This window comes from Mastigoproctus giganteus, chromosome 12 (assembly GCF_048544385.1).
Source record: "Mastigoproctus giganteus isolate SK-2022 chromosome 12, ASM4854438v1, whole genome shotgun sequence".
In the NCBI taxonomy this organism is placed as follows: domain Eukaryota; kingdom Metazoa; phylum Arthropoda; class Arachnida; order Uropygi; family Thelyphonidae; genus Mastigoproctus; species Mastigoproctus giganteus.
The window spans coordinates 63,140,334-63,167,077 of record NC_143586.1 but is presented as its reverse complement, the minus strand read 5'-3'; the positions used below and the strand labels follow the sequence as shown (position 1 = coordinate 63,167,077).

Sequence of the window (26,744 nt, the reverse complement as noted above, 5' to 3'; positions counted from 1 at the left end):
CAAATTATCTCAGGTTAAGGACAAACGAAACTCTTGCTCTCCCACCTTCCTTGGTTTTAGATAATATTGAAGTGTAACAAATATTGTGAAGCACACCTTAATGATTATCGATTTTTTTCCCCTTATTTACCTCCTTTCATTGATGTCACTTTTTTTTTTTCAAAAACTTTTCGAAAACCAGCTTAAATTCCTCCAGTTCACCTGTCAGCAAGTGAACTACGGAATACACTAATTTATTATACTAATTAAATCCTATTTTTTTACAATAACGTGTTGTAAAAAAAGTATCACTTAAAAATATCAGTTTTGAAGATCAATTACACATGCAGAAAATAAATACCATGGTATTGCTCTTTCCACTTAAAATCAGTAACATTTTTCAAATATATTTTTAACTTTCAGAAACATACCTCTTCCTCCCCCACGACGTTTTCCTCCTTTCCTTTTTCCCGTCATAGCTATCGATGCAATTCAGATCACCAGGAAGCCTGTTATGGAAATGTTAACCTGATTACTAAACAGAAATAATATCAGAATGAAGCTGCGCAAACTAACTTATAATACACTCTGCCTTCTCCTCTTTCTCCTCCCCCTCTTGAACTGTTATCCAAATTGCCTTGAACCTTTGGTTCTACCAAAGGGCACAGCGAGCGTGCTTAGGTGATACTCCTCTAAAGACTCTAGCAATTTGCCATCAGCTTATCAGTATTGAGAGATAAAAAAAAAAAAAAATGTAAATATTGGAACCGGCTAAGCAAACAGCCCTGATGCACATGTATATTGTATTATTTGACTTCTGGAAGGCTCAGACCAACTTAAGAGGTGAGCTGTTATAGATTCTCTGCTGGAAATGAAATTATTATTATTTAATGGATAAAAAGACAATACCTGTATAAATTGCTAAGCCAGTTGGCGTACACATTCAAATTTTGACTAAGTCAAGAAGTTAAATCAAATATGCTAAAAAAAAAAAAAGAAAAAAAAGAGGCATTTTAATATTTACAGCAGCCACTCACTCTCTTTATTTGGATGCTATCTGTAACCAGGAAGGTTACAGATAGCATCTAAAATTGACTATAATATCGAACACAACGTAAGAAGCTGTGCAAATAAAATATACCATTCTCTGCGCCTAGTCCTTTAAATTAATATCGCTTTAAATAGAAATAGTAAAAAGAAGTGCTTTTTTCATATATATGGAGTATTTTGGGCCTTTTTTTTTTTAATCTGATACAAAAAAATAAATGCTTTAACATTACGAAACTAACACTATATGAAAATGTCCCAAATACACTGATTTTGCAGGCTTCGAGAGCTATCAATTGGTTACTTATATATTCATTAACATAACGTAACCGAATACACACTATGAAAAATAGCATTTTAACATAAATGTTATTACACATGCAGTAATTATTGTTCATTAACAAGGCAACTTTTTTTTTTTTTTTTTTTTGAAACGTCTAGATACAAACAAATGCCAGAATTACACTGCTACCCATTCTGTAAAAACCCAGAGCACTTACATGTATACTCTATGCTATGAATCTATGCTATTTATACTCTGAATATATATGTTAAGCAAAAAATGTCAAATGCTATTAAAATTAACATTGAGTTTTCTATTTGAAAACTCTGTAGTCAAAAACAGGTCACTGACATATAAACTTATACACAGAGAAAGAATTAATGTTTTTGCCTTACGCAAACTAAACAGAATAAAAATAATACAACGTGAACTTAATAAATGTATAGAGTACAAGTAGCATGTACTTACCTCAATGTTTTTTATTTATTTATTCCAAAATAATTACAGACGTTCAGTAAGACTTCCCGATACACACATCTCACAGATTCATCCCACACACGTCCAAGTTCACATTTTCAGCAGCAGCACCAGTTAACGTAGTTTGAAAAGTTGTCATGTACACCAGCCCGCTACAAAAAGAAATTGTCGTTAAATCAAAAAATCCTGGTGATCAAGGGAATGGGAAGTATGTCATCCAGGTATGCTCACACATCTCTAAGAAAATGATAAAACGCTCCATTCTGCTAACAGGTTGTTCCTGGTGTACGGTGATACAATCACCTTGCCTTATCAGATACTGTTGTATCATGTCGGAAACGAAAAATTCTTCCATACATTATTATTAACGTATATCTCTTTCGCTGCGGGCCATGTAAAATAGAACTCGATCACATTTCTACGTACCTTCCTGTTACTAACTGCACGAACGCATTTATCGTAAGACTGTCACAAAATTTTGAACCCGAGCAAGACTGAACACGTTCACTTTATTGTATTCTGACATTTCTCACAAAAAAAAAAAAAAAAAAAAAAAAACACTGCACATCTTTTAGTGCGCATGCGACATTACTGACATCTGGAATCAAGATAATATATGTCTGCGTACTTGTTCTTTATTTCACAATCGTATTTACAATCATTAAAAATGTATGGTGCAGAAAAATTATAATTGACATACACTACAAAAATAAATAAATGTTCGTTATTAGCTTATCGTAAAAAGAGAAATGTTACACATATGGTTATTACATGTAGAAGCAATCATGTTTTTAATTGTGAGCATATAGAGCGGAAGGGTTATAATCACAGGGGTTATAATCACAGTCCTCTCATACCGTAAAGAAAACCCTTGATTTCGAATCCTGTCAATAGCATGAGAAATTTTTATGTTATTTGTTTTTACAACGCATCTTGAGTTAGTCGGTCTCAGGCAAGGAGTACGTGGTTATTTCCTCTAAAAAACTTAACTTGAGTTAGTCGGTCTCAGGCAAGGAGTACGTGGTTATTTCCTCTAAAAAACTTAACTTGAGTTTTCCGTCCAGAAAACCGACTAACTTGCTTGCTTTTGGCGCTTAACATACACCTAATGTAAACGAGAAAGTTAGTAGAATAAGTGAATTCCCAAAGCGACTGTCATTTATTAATACCTTTGTTCCTTATATAGTTAAAAAACAATAGATATCACCAGCAAACTGGAAGGCAGCCCTATCTCTTTGAATATCGATGCACCATGATTAACCTCTCTCAGAAGCAAAAAATTGCATCAAAAATACACTCAACAACCAGATCTACAAAAGCTGTCCCAGACCCATCAACTCGATTTTCGAATTATCTGTGGATAAATTCTGTGATATGTCTAAAATCTCAACACGAGGGGGAGGAAGGTAGGTATCGAAAAATAATCCCAATATAATCGACATTAGAGTTATATTGGCGTATAACGCCAATATAACGTTGTGTTCGGATTTTTGACATCTTACACAACTTTTAATGTGGGCGTTCGTTGGAAGCATTTTATTTGAGAATTAGACCCTGAACTATCAATCTCGACCAAGTGTCACTCATTCACCCTGTGTTGAAACTGGTAGTTTGGCAAAATATTAGTCCGTTTTCTGTTACAATCTTCGAGAGTATTTTATATTACCGTCAGCCTGTTCCCCATTTTGTTTTTCTTTTCTTACTTCCTTTCTCGTTTATTTTTGTACCCCTCCCCCGCCTTTTTCCGTACTTTGATCTACTGTTATACTCATCGTTTCATCATATAGACTCGCAGTTTACAGACACTGCACACGGAGCAATATGGCCTAGTCGCTGATGCTCCTAAAACTCTACAACAACAACAATATTCACCATATAATTTCTGTTGCTCTATAAACATTAACAAGTTTTTTGTTGGCACAGCTGGTGCCTGAAACGTTTCCGTAGGCTGTTTTATGATCAACCTTCGATTTATGCATTTTATCTAAATTTATTGTATTCTCTTTATATTCAATCACTTTATTTTTAAAATAAATATTTGTGTACATGTTTCTTGTGATATTTCTTATCGGAGATCATGTAAGTTAATCACCCTTTATTTATGACTTCCTTCAACACAAAAATCTCTTCCCTTACCAATTAAAGTTGCTTTAACTGGTAGGGGAATTCGACCAACAGCGAAATGCTTTTTCTTTTGAATACAGGTGACCCCCGCTTAACGCTGATAATTCGTTCCGGAAAAACAGAGCGCTAAGTGAATCCGCTCTAAGCGAACGCCGCATTCCCATAAGGTAACATATGTATTTGTAAGTTGCGGTCGGTGCCATAGGATATTTCCTAATCAATAATAAACAGTAGTGAAAAGGTGCACAAATGTCGGTCAAAATATTTAATATTCAAATATTTGTACATATAAAATATTCTGCATTACATATGTATATAATTATGTGGTAACTACTTACTTATCAAAATTAAACTTAAAATTCCAATTAAAATCATGAATTTAATTGATCTAAATTGATTTTAATTGATTTAATTTAATTGAGGAATTTAATCATGAAAAATGTGTCGATTTTGGGTTGGCCCTCTTCTAAATAAACTAAAAGGGGTATTAATTTTAAATCCCCCGCAGCGTTACCACCCAACGATAAAAGTCACCCGATCCTTCGCCGCTCTGAAACCTGACATGTTTTTTTTTCTTTCAATATGAAACTTCTTTTAGACATTCGTTTCCACAGAATTCCTGCTTCATCTATGTTATAAACTTGTTGAGAAATATAACACACAATACCCCTCTTCAATAATTTTAACAAGTTCTTTTTTTGAAAGTTTCGGTTCCTTGATCTGCACTTGCGACTTCTCCCTAGATTTTAAATCTATTCAACCAGCCCTTACCAGTTTTAAATGCTTCCACATTTTTTTTTTTTTTTTTAGATGAGTTTTCTTCAGATCATCATATTGGCTAATCTCTCTCTCTCTCTCTTTTTTTTTTTTTTTTTTTTTTTTTTTTGTAATATTTAACTTAACTGAATTCTGCATTGGATATTATCTTTAATAAAATTAGCTAACGTCTTTCCATTTCAATCCTAATAGTCGGCCTAGCCCTAGTTGCTTGCAGTGGAACAATTATAAAAAAATAAAGAATTAATTCTTTATTTTTTTATAATTGTTCTTACAATTAAACTTGCGAGTCCTAAATTATGGCACACATCCGCTTGTCGTTGACCGGAATCGATTCGCTTCAAAACATCTAATTTAATTTTCAAATTCAGTCTTTTTCTTACATTTATAGTCTTCGTACTGCGCCCAGACGTTGTGTTTTCATTCTTATCGGCCATTATTAACTCTTCGAAAATGTAACTGCGTTGGTTGCATTAATTACGCTACAATGTTCAAGTAAACAGTTCGGTACGCACGATGTCTAATACTGTAATGAATGATGACTAGACTTCAGATAAATACATATAACGCAAATATTACAAGCAATATACTTGATATTTTTTTAAAATGCTGATCTCGGAACTATGTAACAAGTCACTGTTCTGCAATTAAATTAGTGTGCGAAAAAATTTCACTGAGCGTCGGAAAATTTCTCAAGTCGGCGTGGGAAACGTTTTAATGCTGTTTTGCTATTCATTTCCAAGCTATCGACTCCATCAAATGAAACGATTTCGTTAAATATGCAAAAAATGCAATCTGTAAAAGAGCGTTATAGTCAGATACGGGTTATAATATAAGAACAGCGTTATGGAGAATTAGCGTAAAGCGAATCGCGTTATAACGGGGGCCTGTTGTACTTTAATATTCATAATTCCAACAGATTTCCTTTTCTCGTTGTAATGATCTAGTTCAGAGGCCTAAAAATGATTGATCTCGGTTCATAGAAATCAAAATATGGGGTAAAGACTCAATAATGTCGCTATGTTCATTTAACAGTTACTTTCAAGAAGACAGACACATTTTTAAAAATCTTAAAATGCATTTTAATTCCTTAGTTTCAGCAGGCTCGATTTAAATTTATTGAAAAAAAAAAAAAAAAAAAAACCTCTCTCATATTAGCGCCACTGGAGAAAAATCTCATCCGCCCACGTGCATTAAGTCCATAAATTGCATGTGTTCTCTGGTCGATTTTCCTACTTTGCTAAACGAAATTACCGAGTTTTCGGGAGAAAAACCTTGCTGTCCATGCCTGAGACCGACTAACCCAGTCATTAAGTGAAGAAGTAATAGGATTAAAACCCGTGCCTTTTCCACCCGGAGTGAGGAGGTTGGTGATTATAACCATTGTGCTACCGTGCGGATCGGCCATTGACATGAATTGTAATTTACGTTGGAAGACTCCTGAACGTTAGTTCAATTCCGCCTTGATATTCTGTGATGACACAGAATTATGTAAAAAGCCAGAAATGAGTGTAGTGCTTTGTTTATGCAGTGTATGTTGTTTAGTTGATTCCGACCACTTTTCTACCAAGAAAAAGCAATCACAGAGATGACCGCTGCTTCCCAGTAACCTTCCAAGCTACAAGGAAGCAGGCAGCAACTATGAATGAACCGTCCACGGAGATGAAGGTCGGAAATGTACTTACTGACGCCCCATGAACGTTTAGTTTTTTGTTTTTTTTTTTAACTTATTTTGAGCATCAGCGATTAAGGCCATATTGCTCCGTGTATATATTTTCTGTAAATTGAGTGTGTTCTGTGGTAGATTTTCTGTTTTCTGGAAGAAAAAACCATGCTCCTCTCGCTTGAGACCGACTAACTTAGCACGTTGCGAAAAGGGCCCATAAAAATTCGTCTCGTCATGATGGGACTCGAACCCGTGTATTTTCCACCCACCCAGTGTAGGGAGAACGGCGATTCTACCAACTGTGCTACCCACAAGGGCACGCCGAAACGAACATAGAGAATCGAGAAATCCCATAATCCCAGAACAGAGTGATATCTCTGGTTGTTGTAATAAGGTTTCAGGTGCATCAGCGACTAATGCCATATTACTCCATATATAGTGTCTGTAAATTGCGTGTATTTTGTGGTCGATTTTCTGTTTGCTGAACGAAATTTCCGGGAGAAAAAATGCTAAATTCGCCTGAGACCGACTAACTCAGCCACGTTGTGAAAAAGATTCATAAAAATTCTGTGGCGAATGGCGATTCTACCAACTGTGCGACCCACAAAGGCGATATTTCTGGAACAGCTGGCAATTGCTGTGCTAGCAGTGAAAGATCATTAACTCCAGGGGCTCACATCTGGTGAGTATGGGCTTGGCACACCCAGGGTCCTGAGCTGGATATCATAACAGTCTTCTCCTTCGGGTGAAGCGTTACTTATTCGACGTAGTGCAATGTCGTGGCAACTCGTCGTGAAAAGTCTCATACCAGAGAAGGGAGCAAAAATTAAATAAATAAAAAGAAAATAATAATAAAATAAAAATGAAGTAATAATAATAAATCTGTTAAATGGTGCCAGTAATATCTGTGTGGCTGACCTCCAAAGAGGTCAGCCACACACCGATGCTCTCATAGAATCGTACTCTTTCATATTAGAACAAAATTAAAAAAAAGAAAAGGGAAAAAGAAGAATAAAAGTAGAATTAATAGGGAAATTAATTTTGCCAAGTACTAGTTGGAAAAAATCCTTCACCCACTGGAGGTAGTGCAATATGATGGCTGCCAACAAATCTTATGCCAATGTCACTGCGAGTAGATAGAACATCTATAAAAAGATGATTTAGGAGAGATGTAGGAATAAAGTTAGCTTGAGTTGACATGCTCAAGTTAAGGAGCTCCACAACGGCGATCGAACACAAGCCGGGCAATATCTTGAAATGCTAAGAATAGATTTTTATTAATGATAAGAGCAGTTTTATTTCCAGGAGAAAAGTTGGAGACTTTTGAAGATAAAGCGTGACGATAATCAAATTATAATGGAAATGTGTATAAGGTATGTGTCCAACCCTCAGTGCAGGAGCAGAGATCTGTATTACTAAGAGTGAAGTAGTATAACTATCCATTGTCTTTTGTAACATACGATGTGAAAAGCCTTGCCTGAAAAAATTTTGATTGTTCTTATCGAGGACTTTAAATGATAAGTGTGGTGACAGTGGTGTAAAAGTTTTGGCAACAGTTCCGGTCTTGTTATAGTTCTATCTAGTTTGCCATTGTGTATTACGTCCACCATCTAACATTTTCTTTGGTCGAATCAACAGTGTTATCAATCATGTTAACGCAAATACGCTATTGAACAGTCTTCTCCTTTATTCTGTAGATTAGCAAAATTATGTCGATGTACATGTTGTATCCATATGAGATCCAATTAACACCAATTTTCAGAAAGTATCCTGAAATGAAAAACGGACATATGTAAGCAGAAAATAGTTTCATTTTCAGTAAATTATAAAGAATATAAACAGATTACAAACCATCTTCATTTTCAGAAATAGTGCAAATGACGTTCATCACATTATGTTTTTGTTAGAAGTTCTGTACAAGAAAATTCCTAGAATAATTTCTTTCTTGCATCTACGTCCAGTTTTATCATCTTGAAATTGATGCTTAATGTGTTCAAAATGAACAACACATTAAACGCATTGAATAGAATTTCACAGACTCTACCAATAATATCCTATCTTAATATCCTGATGTGACCAACTATCAACAGATACCCCTACTTTGATAGTTGGTCACATCCTACCCAAGTACTACGTGTCAGACACACTATAAATATGCTCGTAGGCCTTCGAGGAGACAGTAGTACTGTATGAGGATGTCGTGACATATAGGATGTCGCGACATCCTGTATGTCACGAATGAAGGAGTTAACAAACTTCCAGTGCGGAACGATAATAGGGTGCCACATAAGCAATTGGTGTGTATGTGACATTTGTATTGAGTTGCATTATATAAGAAAGAACACCATCAATGTAGTCATCACTTAAAATCGAATTAACAATAATAATATGGCCTTACAAAACTGGAAAAAAAATTATGTCATTTTTCGGCATGTGAGGAAATGATCATAACTCAAAGCCATTGCAGGAACAAGACAGAATAAAAACCACTTTCTGCCTCCATTGTTCTCACCCTACTAAACTCGCTTGGATATGAGGGTTTTAAGGACATGTATACAAGCTTTCATTGCCATCAACAGAAATATTTACTACAGCTAGGAAAAATCTAGTGATTCTGTAGCCCGTTGTCTTAATATAATATTATCTGTACCCATTGCGAAAATTTCGCAGTTGGTAGCAGACTTTTTCTCTAGCTGTCCTAAAGAAATGTAGTCCGTGTTTGATCGTGAGCAGGTAATCCAGTACGCGTCGAATCCTTTCTTATTTCTGTAAAATAAAACTATTCTTTCTTTTAAGGTAGGCAGTGCTAGTAGAGAAAATTGGCTCGTTCTGTAAAATAAAACTATTCGGATTTTTTCCTATTCGGAATTTTCCCATGTTTCTGCACACCTAGAAAGAAATATCTTCAATTTGAGACCAAATCGGTTAGGCCTATTGTACGCAATGGCTATAGCTAGCTCTACTCATTGCGAAAATTTCTCAATTGGTAGCAGAGTTTTTCTCTAGCTGTCCTAAAGAAATGTAGTACCCATGTAATATCATATATACGTGCAAATGTATTCAGGATCGGTCTTTCAGAAGGATCCTGAATACATTTGCAGAAACACAAAAGGGCGTGTTCTTCTTTGCCCCAAGGTACGTTTAACATGACCTGTCAGAGTAGCATAGCGACGGACACGTCTTCCGAGTTGTGACTGTGATATACTTATAAATCCTTAAATTACTTTCCTTAAATAACCTCAAGACAAATAAACTCGAAGTCGATAACGATAATATGATGAGTTCTGAACGTATTAAACGTAACGAATGGCAATGAGTGTATGAGACTGCTTATACAGGGACGGGATACACTTAAATAGAAAGTTGTTGTTCAATAGAACTATAGAAATCTGTGTTGTTCAATAGATCTAGGAGTTCTTAGAATACAGTTGTCTTCTTCAAGTTGCGGAGAAGCAACAGAGTTAGAGCAATTTCTGGACTTCCCACTGTTCAATTCCTCTTGCAAAGTGGTGGCATATGTCTCCTTAGAAGAGTCCCATATGATTTGAAAATGGCATTCTTGGTAGTGAACTTGTTTTCTGGGGTCTTCTGCTCTTACTTTTAATTTCTAATTTTCTATGATGAGAGCGTTGTTATTGTTTCCATTTCACTCTATTTATCCATAATAAAGTTTATGGCAGACATTATTCTTTTATTTGCCTCATGTGTAATATAGGCCACCATGTCACGTTTAAAATGCGACGTGGCTTCATTTAGGGATGATAAGGAGTCATCTGTATCCTCTTCATTAATGTAGTCGTTGTTTTTGGTTTTATTGTATCATCTGCTTTGTTATTGCAGGTGTGCACCTGGCAGTCATCAACAACACATCAATGGTCATCAACAGCACAAACGGTCAACAGTCTGGCGTTATCAATAGCACAAACGGTCATCAGTCTGGAGTCATCAACAGCACACAGATGCTGTTCTGATAGTTGGAGCCGAGGGAAATTATTCCCTCAGCTCTTCCAGTTACAGGAATTCCTAATGTTCCAACCTGTCAATCTGTACCATTGGTCTTCCCTTATCTGATGTCACACTGTCTGTGAGCCTGGTTCTTGGGGTACTGAACTTGGGCTGTTCCGTTTTGTTTTTGTTGTAGGTGTGGTTTCCAGAAGAGAGCTGAATTATGGTTGGGCCCATGACCTACTTTTTAGGGCTGGAGTATTTAGTTATTGTCTTATACTCTTTGAAAGTCCTCAAAGGGGATGAAAGAGGGGATGAAATCCTTGCAGTTTCAAGGATAAGTCTTTTCATTGTTAAATTTGATGGTGTGGTGATGGTGTATCCTCTTCATTACAAAGTCATTAGAAGGCTATAGTTAAGTCGGCATTGGCAGATTTGTGCTGTAGAAATATCCAAAGTTTTCGGAGAGTTTCTTAGCGCCGACTCCGAAACGTGTAGGAGCGCTAAGACAATAATGTGGCGGCGAACAAAAGAAACGGGTGAAAAACATTGTGATATTTTGCTAAATAAACATCCAAAGTCTAAAGTAATCAACCAAAGTCTAAAATAAACGCATACGTGATGTCCCGAGTTTAAGAGGAGGACTCCATTCCCAGTCAATTTTCCAGTTTACAAGTGCGGCGGTGTGAAATATGGCTTCATTGCCTCTATAATGTTATCGTTACGGAATCACGTGGGTTTCCATAAAAAAAAAAAACGATATACTGTATTTACTCTCTCTCTTGTAAAATGACCTTCGCATCCAAAAATGATAAAAATTTACCTGGAAGTAAAAGAAGCAATGCCACATCCACTGGTATGGTCCACGCAGTCCAAGATCTTGATAATTCGAAGTAGTAACCGTATTTTACGGGGGCACTTAAAATCGCGTCAGCACAGAGTGACAGGAAACAAAAAAAATAAAAAATAATGAAGCTGTTGAAGACTGCTTAGAGATGGAACTAGAATGGAAATAGGGAGCTGGTTAGTAAATTGTTTCCCTCGCCGGCTGGCTTCGTGATACTTGACAATACAGGACTTAAATATGTGCAGAAGCAAGTCTACATTACACCCATACGTATACACACTTCCTTCCCTCTTATCATCTTCCAACGACTTCCTTTACTTTTAGTCAGCTGTGAAGGGTCTGGTTACCATACAGGAAATTAGTTCCGGCGGTATTAGATCACTAAACATTCATTTAAACACTAGACCAGATCAACAATCCGTGCATAGTCGTGCCCAACTCCATATGATCTATTTTATTTCTTTATTTGTATAATCTAATTAATATTAAAAGTAATTAATTAATTAAAATTATTAATACTATGATATAACTATAATTTCATTTAGTTAATTCTGTTTAAGGAAATACAGAATGGTATATGTTTGTTTTCCGAATTCTTTCTTCCATGCTTCTGCGTAGCACAGTTGTTAGGATTGTTGTCCTTACTGGTGAAAAAAAAACCGAGTTCGAGTCCCATTGATGACGTAAGGAAGTTTTATAGGTTTCTCCGGGGAACTCGGGTTTTTTGTCTAGAAAAACTGAAAATCGACCACAGAACACACGAAATTTACAGACAATATACACGGAGCAATATGGCCTTAGTCGCTGATGCTCCTAAAAGTCAACAACAGCAACTTTCATGGCTGAAGGATTTAAATGTGAAAATATGGTAACTCTACTCGTAAAATAACAAAAGTGCTTCATCGTGCAGTATTTCATTTTTTTTTAAATGATTACGTCACTAAGTTCCATATGGACTTGGGCAATCAGAAAAGCTTGGGTTCCACAAACTCGTGATCCCAACACCACTGTGCATTATTTCTGAAGTTTGTTAAACTGAAAATCTACACTCGGTTACCGCTTTTCCTGTTCTCAAGGTAACCGCACATCATTGAGTATCAAATTGGAATAATTTGGTATAGCTGTTTACACAGGAAAGTTGGAAGGTTACTGGAGAGGCCTACATCCTGCAGTGGATTGAAAATGGCTGATGATGATGATATTTACACAGATAGTCAATTTCTACAAAGTGTTTGCAGTGCCTCGCTTGACAATTTGGCAAAAAACTCATATATTTTGTGTACACTTAAGGGAGAATCGTATATTTTGCGAATATGAATAAATTACATCGAGTATTTTCGAAAGAACAGAGTGATATCTCTGGTTGTTGTAATAAGGTTTCAGGTGCATCAGCGACTAATGGCATATTACTCCATATATAGTGTCTGTAAATTGCGTGTATTTTGTGGTCGATTTTCTGTTTGCTGAACGAAATTTCCGGGAGAAAAAATGCTAAATTCGCCTGAGACCGACTAACTCAGCCACGTTGTGAAAAAGATTCATAAAAATTCTGTGGCGAATGGCGATTCTACCAACTGTGCGACCCACAAAGGCGATATTTCTGGAACAGCTGGCAATTGCTGTGCTAGCAGTGAAAGATCATTAACTCCAGGGGCTCACATCTGGTGAGTATGGGCTTGGCACACCCAGGGTCCTGAGCTGGATATCATAACAGTCTTCTCCTTCGGGTGAAGCGTTACTTATTCGACGTAGTGCAATGTCGTGGCAACTCGTCGTGAAGGTATTCACAATATGAGATGTAACTTAAACGATGCCGCTATTGCAAATTTGTTAATCTATAATTCATCATCATCATCATCATCAGCCATTTTCAATCCACTGCAGGATGAAGGCCTCTCCAGCAACTTTCCAGTTCCTTCTGTTTTGAGCACTGGCCATCCATTTACTACTCAAAAACTCATGAATTTCATCTATCCATCTCCGCCTTTGTCTTCCAGGTTTTCTTCTAGCTCCTCTTGGGTACCATTCTGTTATTTTCTTAGTCCATCTGTCATCATGTCTTCGAGCTATGTGTCCTGCCCAAGACCATTTTAGTTCTTTAGTTTTGATAAGAATGTCCTTTACTTGAGTTTGCTGCCTAATCCATGTGTTTCTCTTCTTATCTAACAGTCTGATTCCCAATATAATTCGTTCCATTCTTCGCTGTGTAGTTCTTAGCTTCTCTTCCATTCTTTTGGTGAGTGCCCAAGTTTCACTTCCATAAGTCATGGTGGGGAGTATACATTGATTCATTATTTTACGTTTCAGACAAACTGGGATATTGCTCTTCAGTATGTGACTATATTTCCTGAATGCTATCCATCCAAAATTTATTCTTCTCTTGACTTCCAGCCATTTATCATTATTACAGCTAATAACTTGTCCCAGATAAGTATATGACTCCACCTTTTCAATTACTGCTCCTTCAATCATTATTTCCCTTTCCGTGGCATACTTGTTCATCATTACTTTTGTTTTAGCCATATTCATCTTTAGTCCAAAATCCTTACTAACTGTGCATAACTGATTAAGATTTTCCTCTAATTCTTTGGGATCGTGGCTTATGACCACAATGTCATCTGCAAATCGTAAATGATTTAGGTACTCTCCGTTCACATTGACTCCTTTCTGCGACCAGTCTAATCTTCTGAAAGCTTCCTCAAGGGCAGCAGTAAACAGCTTCGGAGATATTGTGTCTCCTTGTCGAACTCCTTTCTCGATTTTAAATTTGCTACTGTCTTTGTCTAGTCTAATAAAGGATGTAGCACTCTCATATATTTTCTTCAAAATCATAATATATGGAGTATCTATGCCTTGTCTTTCCAGTGCCCGAAACATTGCCTTATGCTGTATGGAGTCAAATGCCTTTTCATAATCCACAAATGCCAGGCATAATGGTGTTTTGTATTCATTTGCTTTCTCCATTAGCTGTGATATTACGTGAAGGTGATCCATAGTTGAGAATCCTCTCCTAAAGCCAGCTTGCTCTTTCGGTTGATTCTCATCAAGTATTCTTTCTAATCTGTTAGTAATGACCCTTGTGAACAACTTGTAGATGTGGGATAACAAGCTAATTGGTCTATAATTTCCAATTTCTGATTTATCTCCTTTCTTATGCAGCAAAACTATGATTGCATTATTCCACTGCTTAGGCACCACACCTTTTCTAATGCACTTTGTGAAGAGCCTTGCCAGTTTTTGTGTTATGTCTCTTCCTCCGAATTTTAACAACTCTACAGTAACTTCATCTTCCCCCGGGGCTTTCCGATTCTTCATTTTCTTCAATGCATGTTCTACCTCATCAGGAAGAATATCGGGTATGTCGTATGTGTTGCTACTTTGCAATCCATCTTCCCCACTGCTGGTATCATTCCCTCGCTCCTTGTATAATTCTCTATAGTAGTCTTCTGCTATTTGAATTATGCCTTCTCTTCTGTTTATAAGTATACCATCGCTATTCTTCAGTTTCAGTATCATTTGTCTTTCTGTATTACTGCTCATGGCTGCTGATTTAAATCCTTTGTTTTCCCTTAATGCCTGTTCTACTTTTCTTGTGTTAAATCTTCTTATGTCCTCTCTGAGTCTCTTTCTAATGGCTTTGCATAACTCAGTATACTCAATTTTCTCCCTGTCAGTGTTTTTCTTGCTCTTCATTTGTCGTCTTTGGTTCATCATGACAAGTGTTTCTTGACTAATTTTTTCTTCTTTGGATTTCTGTTTCCCTATAGGTTTCTTGGGCTTTATCACTTTCAGAAAGTTGTAATATTCCTCGTCGATATCTTGGTCCTGAGCAGTCTGCAGAAGCTCAAACTTGTTCTTAAGTTCCAGTACATACTGCTTTTTCTCCTCCTCTGTTATTTCAAAGACCTTTGTATTATTTACTCGAGTCAGTTTTTTCCTTTCCTTTCCTACATCTATATCAAGTGTACATCTTACCATTCTGTGATCACTTCCAACATTTACCTTATTCAGGACGGTAACATCATTCACAATATATCTTCTGTTAGTGAGGATGAAGTCGATTTCATTAGTAGTTAATCCATTTGGACTCTTCCATGTCCACTTTCTGTTCACCCTTTTCTTGAAAAAAGTGTTCATTACTGACAGTCCTTGAGATTCTGCAAATTCCACAAGTCTTTCACCTCTTTTATTTCTTTCACCAATTCCAAAATTTCCTATAGTTCCTCTTTCTGCGCTGTTTTGCCTTTTTCCAACCTTAGCATTGAAGTCCCCCAAAATAATAGTGTAGTGGGTTTTCTGCTCATCTAGAAGACTCTCAATTTCAGTGTACATTTCTTCAACCTCTTCATCATCATGGCTCGATGTTGGTGCATAAATCATTATAATCTTTAGTTTGTACCTCTTAGAAATCTTGAATATTAGTCTTGACACCCTTGGTGATGTACTTTTGAATTCCAAAATGTTGTTTTTAAAATCTTTATGGACCAGAAACCCAACTCCACCTTCACTCCTTTCACTGTTTCCATTGGTGTACAGCAGATTTCCACTTGATAAACTTATAAGTGATTCATTTCTTCTTCTTGTTTCAGCCAAACCGATGATATTCCAATTCACATTTTCTAATTCCTTTTCCAGCTCTAATATCCTGTCTTCACCGATGAATCTATAATTAGCTGTGTACAAATGATGCAATTGCACTAAAATACACAGTCTCCTTGTATAAGGTAATGGTCAGGCCACACCTTGAGTACTGTATACAGGTCTAGAGGCCTCATTTTAAGAAGGATGTAGAGGTTGGAACGAGTACAGAGAAGGGTAACAAGATTAGTGAATAGAACAAAGGGCTGCTCTTATGAAGAAAGGCTTAAGTTTTGCAAATTACAGTGTCTGCAGACTAGGCACCTGCGAGGTAATCTGATTGAGGTGTATAAAGCCTTGAATGGTTTGAGCATGCTCAATGCTGATGGGATTCTTCCTCTTGCTCAGAATAATCGCCCGAGAAGGCATAAATTCAAATTGAGGAAAGACGGTTCTAGGACAGATGTGCGGCAGTTTGCCTTTAGCCAGCTGGTGGTTGGTTGCTGGAACAAACTTCCATCTGTGGTTGCAGATGTTGATAGCTTAAACAGATTCAAGGCAGGACTTGACAAACATTTGGAGCGAGGGGATCGTTGAAATAAGGGTTTTTTAATTTATCTATTTTTTTTTTTTTTTTTTTGGCTGATGCTATATAAGTTTACTTTCTTGCATCATGTGCCCTTGCTAATGCTAATGCTACCCTTTACCTAAACATCATTGTCTGTGCGGTAGCACATTGGTATCGTAACCGCCCTCCTCACACTGGGTGGAAAAGGCCCCGGTTCGAATCCCGTCAAAGACGTGCGGAACTGTAATGGGCTTTTTTCACTTCGTGGCTGAGCTAGTCGGTCTCAGGCGTAGATAGCAAGGTTTTCCCCCAGTAACTGGGAAGTTTTTGTCCAGCAAAACAGACAAATCGACCAGAGAATACACGCAATTTAGAGACATAATACATATGTGGGTAGATGTAATCATTTATGGGTGACTCTAATATAATAATAATAATAATGTCGCAGAGAAATATTAATCATACTGCATCGTGTGTGGCGCAGGATAAAGTCACTCGCGTTCAGGCCTTAGGCAGAGGGGTCGGTTCGAATAATCACAGATGGTCTCTCAAGGAAGACAGTGGATCGAGTGGCGCTGTCCCCCGTATGGCTACCACAAGAGGAGGGCAAGACCTTCCAGCCCCACCAACTGGTTCTTCCTGCACAACTGCGCTAGTGACCCCAGGAAGGGAGAAAACGCCAACGCATGAAGTGGAGCATCGAAATGAATAAGTACATCATGCAAGCATACTACGAAATAATGAATCTGGAGACCAACATGACAACTTACATGGAGAGAATACATACCAAGTGGCTGGAACGATTCCCGGATATTCAGGTCACCAAGCAGCGAATAGCGGACCAGAGAAGGACCATCGTCACGAAGAACCTAATAGCCCCTGCAATCTTGGAAAAAATCAAGCAGGATGTGAGTGATCAACTACAAAGAATAAATAATATGGAACCAGAGGAGGAAGAACATACCACCGCCGAACCAGATGAAGAAGAGCAAGAGGAAATACAACCTGCAGCAGCTGAAGTGGAAACAGACGAGGTCATGATATCTAGAACAGAGGACGAGTGAAAGAAGGCCCTAACAGAATTTGAAGGAATGGATCCCACAAAGACTCACGTGATACCGAAGCAGAGGCCGAATAGAACTTTGTGGGAAGTCACAGACCATCTGAATCGGCACATAATACCGCATTACCTCGACAGCAATGGTGCAACACTGGAGGCCATCCACACAGCCGTGTATTGTGCTGCGGTAGCATCCACGAGGATTAATGGAAGAGAAACTAGAGACTAGCAGCAGAAGAACCGAAAACAGAAGGAACCACCAACTTGGGAGAAAAGACTTCAGCAGCAGATAGAAGAATTAAGTCAAGATAGGCCAATAGGAGTACCAACGGAGTTGGTACTCCTATTGGCCTATCTTGACTTAATTCTCCTATTGGCCTATCCTTAAGAGCATCCTCAAGAGACACAGCGTCCACAGCAAACATGAAACAAAAAATCAGAGAATAGGAGAGTACTTGGACACATTTAAGCAGAACCTCCTTGCACTTAGTAAGAGACTACGCCGACACAAAAAGAGCTCCAAGAGGAAATAAACAACGGAATCTTCGATGAGGACCAAAGAGTTTTCTACAGGAATCTCGGAGAAGACGGAAAGCAAGGGAACGGACCACCCGAGAAGAAGACGATTGAGGATTTTTGGGGAAACATGTGCAGCAGGGAAGTAAAACATAACAGCCGAGCCACCTGGATAGAACTAGAACGCAAGAAAACCAAGGACGTACAAGAAATGAGAGGATGGGAGATTCGGGAAGAAGAAGAAGTAAAACAGACGATCAAGAACTCTTACAACTGGCGAACTCCAGGAATAGATAACGTCCACAACTACTGGTTCAAGAAGCTCACTTACACACAAGCATCTGGCAGAGCAGTTCACCCAAATGGTAGGACGTCCAGTGACAAACCCGAAGTTTGTCACTCAAGGAATCACACATCTGAAGCCTAAAGACGAAGATACAAGAAACCCGGCGAAATATAGTCAATCACCTGCCTCACAACAATGTACAAGATCCTGAGCAACTGCATAACCAGGAAGAAATCAGACCACTTGGAGAGCCAGAGCATAAAGGCCGAACAGCAGATAGGATGCAAGCGGCTGAGCAAAGGATGCAAGGAGTAATTAACCATAGATGCTGCGGTTATGGAGCAAGCATACAAGAAACGCCGCAACATGTACACAGCCTACATTGATTACCGCAGGGCCTTCGACTCCGTGCCTGATAGCTGGCTAATAGAGGCGCTGAGAATCTACAAAGTCAATCCGATAGTGACACACTTCCTAGGAGAAACGATGGCGAAATGGAGGACCACCATTAAGGTCAAAAACATCACAACCAGACCAATCCCCAACAGGAGAGGAATCTTTCAGGGAGATGCCCTGACCCCATTGTGGTTCCCTCTAGCACTTAACCCGCTATCTACCATGCTCAACAGTAGCAAGTACGGATATAACCTCAAAGAAGGAAGGAAGAAGTTGTAAAACCTCACCCACCTGATGTATATGGATGACATCAAGCTCTACGCGGGAACCGAGAAGCACCTTCAGCAACTACTCCAGATCACCGAAGAATTCAGCAAGGATATTAGGATGGAATTTGGTCTAGACAAATGCAAGACCCACGGATTGCGTCAGGGAAAATTAGTCAACCGAAACTACCAGCTGCAGAGTGGTAAAGAGATCGAAGCCACGGCAGAGCGAGAGTCTTACAAATACTTGGGATCATGCAGGCTCAGTAGTTACAGCACATCTATTTATCTATTTATCTATTTTTTTTTTTTGGCTGATGCTATATAAGCTTACTTTCTTGCCTGACCGAAAAATACCATCAGAGACTCAGAAGCCTGTTGAACGCAAAGCTGAACGGCGGGAACACAGTTAAAGCCATAAATACCTATGCAGTCCCTGAGGTAACATATTCCTTCGGGGTCATAGATTGGACTAACACCCAGATATCATGAGAAAGACAAGGACAATGATGACCAAGAGCCGCCAACAGCACCGAAGATCTGCCGTGGAGAAACTGAAAATTTCCCGGGAAGAGAGAGGAAGGGACCTGATAGACCTCATTAAGCAACAGAAGACAGAGATAGTGAACCTGAATGATTACTTCCAGAAACACACAGCAGCACTCCACCAGGCCATAAGGCGATAGACAAGCGGTATACTCCACTCAACCTAAGCGAGGAGTCCCCCTCCCCAACTAGGAAGTACAAACGAAGCTAGAAAGATGGGCAGAGAGGACACGCCATGGCAGACACTACAATGATCTCCATCAGGGTCACAGATAAAATTGCTTCCAATGCATGGCTCATGAGCGGGACGCTCTTCCCCGAGACTGAAGGATTCCCGCTCGCCATCCAAGGCCAGGTAATCAACACCAGAAACTATAGGACAAGGGACAAGGTATTCTTGTATTGATTGCGGCCTCCAGGGTTACCCCTATATACCGCTGTAGCATCTGTAGGTTATTTATAGCCGGCAAGTGTGTGTAAGTGTGTGTGTGTGTGTGTGTAAGTATATATGTGTATTGTGATGGTTGTTGTTTGCCGGCCCTGGAGTCTTAGCAGCCGGGAGGCAGGGAGCAAGCTACCTGCGTCCCGACTCCCGTCCCTAGCCACGTGGAGGCGCTCCAGGAACTATCTAAATTACACTTAGTGGGATTCCAACAAGTGGAATCCCGGTTATAGTAAATAATGAATAGGGAGGATAAAGTAGGAGAAAAGAAAGTAGAAGAAGAAATGAGAGCAAAACACTCTCTCAGGAAAAAGAAGAAACAGGAAAGAGGAAAACACTAGTTGGAAAATCAAACAAGCGAGAGAGCTTGAAGAGGTAAAATTTTGAAGCCTGAAGGCTTGTACATTTGAAAGAAAGATTCCCCTAGCCGGGAAGGAAGCCCAACTTGCACCGACAAGGGGAAAAAGAAAAGTCTCAAGGAAAGAACATAGGTAATGTACAAGTGGCTATTAGATAGCCACTTAAAAGAATAAATTAAGATAAATAATAAATACTTATGTCACCGATATGAAACATAGCAGTAAACATATTAACAAATTACACTGCATAAGCAGAGAGTAAAATATACAATATTTACAAAATAAGTAATTAAAATCTTGGCTGAAAAATTAGTCAACCAAGAAATTAACAGAAATAGTCAACCAGAAGAAATGTAGAAACATATATACAAAACACAAAGAGACAAACAGAACTCACCCAAGGCAAAGATATGCCAAAGGCAAAACCAATAAATACTGTACAAATAAATTAGTTAACCGAATCAAAAGCAATTCTAAATTTAAATTTAAGTATAACAGATCAAAATAATAAGTTAAGTATTAAACAATAATTAATTAATATGCAGAGAAAATGTCTCTGCACAAGTAATCTAATCTATAAACATATGTACATAACCAGCAAGTGCAAAGCTGCTACCACAAGCTGCGAAAAACAAAACTTGTTTCAAATAACAAGACACGTAGAATTAACAATAATGCATAGGTAAGCATTAAAAAAAAAAAAAAAAAAATGGATGTCAATTGCCAACAAAGCAATTGGATCTGAGAGGGCGGGGAGAGGTCCATCCCACCCCTCAGAACCAAAACCCATTTACAACTAAAAATGCTAGACTAAGAACTATATGGTACTAGCAAAAACCCAACTGATTGCAGCTGCAATCAGGCAGGAAAGAAAAATACAACAAATAATCAGCCCCGCAGGAAAACAAAATTAAATCAAAACACAAGCAGCAAGAGAAGCAGCCAGCAGTAAGACAGGCTAGAGAGGAAAATCATCTCACTCAACCAGAATAGCCAACTGAAGGTTGGATCTGAGGGAGCAGGGAGAGGTCCATCCCACTCCTCAGAGCCAAACAGACAACGCAAGAAGAGAAAAACTGTCTCTTCAACATAATAATGAGCTAACTACACAAGTAATGTACAATATAAACATTTAAGATTAACTGCTGATTTAAAACACAATAAAATCAGTTACTCTCAATTCTGAGAGCAAACAACAAATCAAACAAAAGCACCATGATATTAACAAGATAATTACAGTATTTACAAAATACATACAATTTAACACAGAAAATCATTTCAGGCAACCCGGACAGAGTTCGAAGTGGGAGAGGGGAATTCCATCTCTCCCACTCGGCCAGGCAAAAACCTGAAACAAGTCTCCAGAAAAAGACGCAAAAACTCTGCGTCCAAAACACAAGACAATTTAGGCAAGGAAGAAACTCCTCTCAAAAAAAAAAAAAAAAAAAAATCAATACAGTAATATATATAAATATTAAGAACAAATAACGAAATCAAGGGTTATTCCTTGATAAAGCCGCTCTTCTCCGGAAGACACTATTAGCAAAAGAAGAGAAGGCAGAAAGAGAGTCCGCCGAGCCAACCAGGCGCCAAAAATCATCTAAATTATATACATTTGTACAGATAGACAATTGTTGTTTTAAATCCACATATAAATTACAATGTAGGACAATATGTTCAACCGTCTCCTCAGAGCCATAAGAGCAGAGAGGAGAGGGGACGAGTCCAAATCTATACAAACGAGAATTAATTCCATGTCCCGTGATTAAGAAAGTGGGAAATAACCCAAGTTGAAGCCAGTTAAAATTTTTATCTTTAATAAAAACACGAGGAAAGAAAGCGTATGTGATTCTGCCGAGAGAGGAATCATCCCAAGAGTGTTGCCACTCTTCCAAAGCAAGATTGGAAAGTCTGGCCAGATCAACATTTGTAGAGTTCTCATAATTATTAGCAAAATCTCCCACCGAGGCAGGAGAGAGAGATTTCCTATGGTAAGACAAGAAATGCAATATAATTTCCAGGTAGATAGGGAGACGACCATTAATAACAAGCAGGGCATCAGTAGAAACAGTTCTACATGCCCTGCAAGTATACAGAAGGAAGGACCGCTGCGCCTGCAGAAGGTATTTTTGGACCAGTGAATTAAGAATTCTGAAGCCCCAAGCGCCAGCACCATAGCAGACGATGGGGATGAAGATACACTTGTAGTAAAGACCAAGAGAAGACGACTTAAGATTCCAGAGGGAACGGGCAAGACGCAACAGCCAGCCGGTAAGAGAACGGATTTTCTGCCGAAGGTACTTACAATGGGGAATGAAAGATAAACGATCATCAATCACCACCCCAAGGTATTTATATTCACTTACCAATTTAACTGCCTGGTCAAGAATTTTAACCACAGGGGGACGATTACGATTCAGTAGGCCTTTCAGAAGAACCTGTTTAGTTTTAGGGACTGAAATGGAGAGTTTATGGAGGGAACACCACATGTGAAGATCATCCAAGATGTGGTTTGCTTTAATTTCCAATTCTAGACGAGAATTCCCAGGTACAAGCAAGGCAAGATCGTCGGCGTAGGCAATGTTGACAATATCATCATGAGGGGCATTTAGCCATCCATCAAGGACCACGTTTCAGCAAACAGGGCCAAGAACGGATCCCTGAGGACAACCCCTAGAAACCGGCCTCGTAACCGAGCAAAAACCGGAGGAGACCACAAGGCTTCTATTATCGAAATAACTAGAAATTAGTTTGTAGATAGGACAGGAGACCTCGGCCTCCCGAAACCTCGCCAGGACACTCTGCCACCATAAAGTGTCAAAGGCCCCTTTGAAGTCTACAAAGAGACCGAGAACGTATTTAGAAGGAGATGCTTGAAGAGTGCTCAGGAGAAGATTAATTGCATCTGTAGTTGATTTACCTTGCGTGAAACCAAACTGGGAAGAAGAACAAAGATTTTTTGAGTTATAGTAACCCTTGAAACGTGAAACCAGAAGTTTTTCCAACAACTTGCCAAGAAAAGGAAGAAGGGAAATTGGACGATAAGAAGAAGGAGAGGCAACTGGATTGCCAGGACTCTTGGGAAGGATTTTTAAGTTGGCAATTTTCCAGCGATCAGGGAAAACACCAAACCGAAGGCAAGAATTCATTAGGATAGAAATAAGGATAGGTTTCATTTTCCAGATTCTTTTAATCACAGAAACCTCCATGAGGTCCAGACCTGGACTTTTGCCAATAGTAAGGGTATTAATGGCAGAATCAATTTCTATATTAGTGAAGGGATCCTCAGAAGAAGAGCCTTCAAACACAAGATGCTGTAATCTAAAAAGAGTTTGTTCATTGCTCTCAGGAACAGAGATGTCCCTGAGAAGCAATTCATCCAAGATGGCATCAACAGATGCCGACCAAGTTAAAGTTTCAGTGGAATTTGGAACATGGATCGAGGTCTGAGGAATATGTGGGTGGAGTTTAGAGGCAATGACTTTATAAGGTAAACCCCAAGGATCTGATTTAATAGTTCTTTCCACGAGACGAGCCCAAGCCTGGGCCTTCTCCTCTCTAATACTGTTAAAATATCTGTTGCGAGCTGCCTTATACAAGTCAGCAAGCCTATTTACTTCAACTGGTGGCCTGTTATTCCTTCTAGCTCTATTAAGGTTTCGCCTGGTAGTCCTAAGATCTCTTCTAAGAGAGGAAAGACCATCAGACCACCAGGGAACAGAATTGATTCGACGAGATTTTTTAAGAAAACTAAGGTCAGAGACCTCAGTAATAATTCCAGTTATCTTTTCTTCCAGGGAATTTGGATCCAATTCAGAAAGATTAGAGATGAAATCCTCATTAACCAAACTCAAAAGATTAGAGATGAAATCCTCATTAACCAAACTCAAAAGATTAGAGTCGAAAATGCTCCAGTCAGAACCCTTAGTTTTATAGCGAGGGAAATCATGATTAACTCGAGGGGAAGAAGGCCTAACAGTGGTGACCAGGTCAAAAGTGATAGGGTGATGGTCACTGCTCGACCAAGAAGTACGAACCGACCAATTATTTGTACCGAAAGAAAAAGCACGATTTGAAAGTGTGATGTCAATGTAAGATTGACCCTGCGAACTGGAAAAAGTTGGGGGATGACCCTGGACATTATCGACAATTAAGTTTTTTGCAACGATGAAATCCTCAAGGAGATCACCCTTGGGGTTAGAAGTAGGGCTTCCCCAAAGGGGAGAAGAAGCATTAGAATCCGTCATAATGATTAACGGAAGACCAGAAAGTCTGGTTAACAACAGTTCCAGGTAATTTAAGAACGGCTCAATAGGCTGTGCATACTGCGAACATCGCATGTACAAAGAGACGGCATAAATCCTACCGAAGGAACCCTCAAGACAGGCACAAGCAGCAAACTTGGAGCAGAGACTATTGATCTTAGTAACCGTGATCAGAGGGTCCACGATAACCAGAGCAGCCCAAACCCTAGTCACCGCGTTGCCTCTAACCCCAGACGTATCAGGGATAGATTGAACTAACTGAGATTGACAGGGCAAGCCCTTAATCACACCTTTATAGGAGTATGGCTCCTGGAGAGCCAAAACAGAAAATTTATGTAAAGAAATTAAACTAGATACATCATTAATAACAGATAAACTTCGCTCACAATTTAATTGAAGGAATTTTACACTCATATTTACAACTGTAGTATGGGTACTATTCATAAGATGTCCTGAACCTCACCTGGTCTTGGGCCCTGAGATATTCGGGACAGGAAATGTCCTTGTAAGAATGGTCAGCTTTGCGTTTCCTAATTTTACAGTTGGGACAAACTATGGGGGAAGATTTACTGGGGCAATCAGAAATTTGATGGCCCTGACAACCGCAGTGCCCACAGGTGTGTTCAGGTGACCTACAATTTTTAGATGAGTGGCCATAGCCCAGGCATTTGAAACATCTAGAAGATATTATGAAATCCTTAATACCGTGGACTGACCACCCAATATAAATTCTATTATTATTTTGTAACAAAATATGCCTGATAGGGCCAGGGACCTCAATCACCCAGTGCTGGCAGTCCTTTTGCTTGGAATTCATCTTAAATCGAAATTTAACTAATTTCTTAAGATCCTCAAGGGAATAATCAGTGCCAATGAAGTTCTTATCATGAAGATCCTGGATGAAATCATCTTCAGAAGTGTCTTTACCAATGTCGTAGATAACTACCGTAGGATTTAATTTCTTTGGAGTGTCAAGAGAAAATTTTAAGTCTTTGAACTTCTGACACGATTGCAGGGAAACAAGGTCGGCTTTAGAAGCTGTTTCGATCACAATACCACGGTCCCGGACCTTGCGGACCGCCTTAATTTTAATCTTTCTAAATTCGTCCCTGAATTGAGTAGTAATTTCTTTCTTTACTTCCTCACTAGTTTTTAAATCCGAAGATTCAGAAGCTCGAACGATGATTATGCGTTGCGGCTGAATTGGACGCTGAGAAGATTGGGCCGGTGCCGTAGATGCCATGCTGGCATAGGTATTGGAAGGCAATGGAAGAGAAGCCAAAGGTGCACTGACAGAAGGAGCTGACCTTAAGGCACAAACATCCAGGTACTTGTGTTCCAAAACGTTAAAGATCTTAGTAACTTCAATCACAGTGGTTGCAGAAATATTAGGATCTGACTCCAAGACGCGAGTCAGCAGGTCCCGCAAACCAAAAACCGTGTCCACAGAAGCCTTCACAGTAGGGTGAGAGGGAGTAGAAGAAGTAGAACCCCTCTCATTACAAAACATATCAGGGAAATCTTTACCAATGTCACTAACCATAAGTATGGGATTCATATCAGCTCTCAATTCCACAGGGCCAATAGACAGGTTAGGAGGAGAGGACAAAGTATAGGTAGAGTCAAATTCTTGTGCACTTGAAGAGTCCATTTTAATAACTCAATGACGAACAACACTATAATAACCAAAGCTGGCACACTGAAAGATATGGTAGGGAACAGTCCTCACACCAAAATCAGTCAGAAACGCCCAATAGAACAGGTATTATGGACAACTCAAAACGTTACCACTAGAGGGCGCTGTAAAAATTCCAGAAATTAAGTAATTGAATTTTAAGTATTCTCCCAAAGAATGAGCTTTATTTAGAAAAATGCAGCAGGAAAATTTTGTTTGATCTCAGTAAAAAATCAGGAGAAGAAATCGCACTAAAATGAAAGTAATCCTTTAGTTCCCAGAACTGGCCACCAGGTGGCGGTGTCAAACCGAATAACAGGCTGGGAAAAGGCTGTATACTAAATTTCACTTAAATCGGTTAAATAGGGGCTGAGATATGCCTCCTAAACTATTTCACATAAAAATGACAATTTCCCGGGATGAAAATAGGGTTTTGGTGAACTGGTAATATCTCCGGTAATTATTAGTCTATAGAGATGAAACTTCGTGGGTAGTAAGAAATGTCTGTCTTCATTACATATATGCAGTTTCCAGAGGAATAGAGTCACTAGTTGAGGAGATATTTTAGATCTCGTGAGCTGACCACCAGAGGGCGCTGGCGATCACTCCAGAAGAAAGAGGACAGTCTAAATTTGTCATTGA

At 38.8% G+C, this 26,744-nt stretch overlaps 1 protein-coding gene across 1 annotated transcript in view; it reads right to left on the bottom strand.

The window, feature by feature from the left end:
• LOC150077120 (protein argonaute-2-like) overlaps positions 1–11,168 on the bottom strand; it is a 60,420-nt gene extending 49,252 nt beyond the window's left edge. Inside the window, exons 1-2 of the mRNA XM_090386267.1 lie at positions 11,122–11,168; positions 411–488 (exon numbers count right to left, since the gene is read on the bottom strand). Coding sequence (XP_090242393.1) covers positions 411–456 — 46 coding nt within the window. The 5' untranslated portion in view covers positions 457–488; positions 11,122–11,168. The remainder of the gene's footprint in view (positions 1–410; positions 489–11,121) is intronic.
• Positions 11,169–26,744: the final 15,576 nt, after the last annotated feature.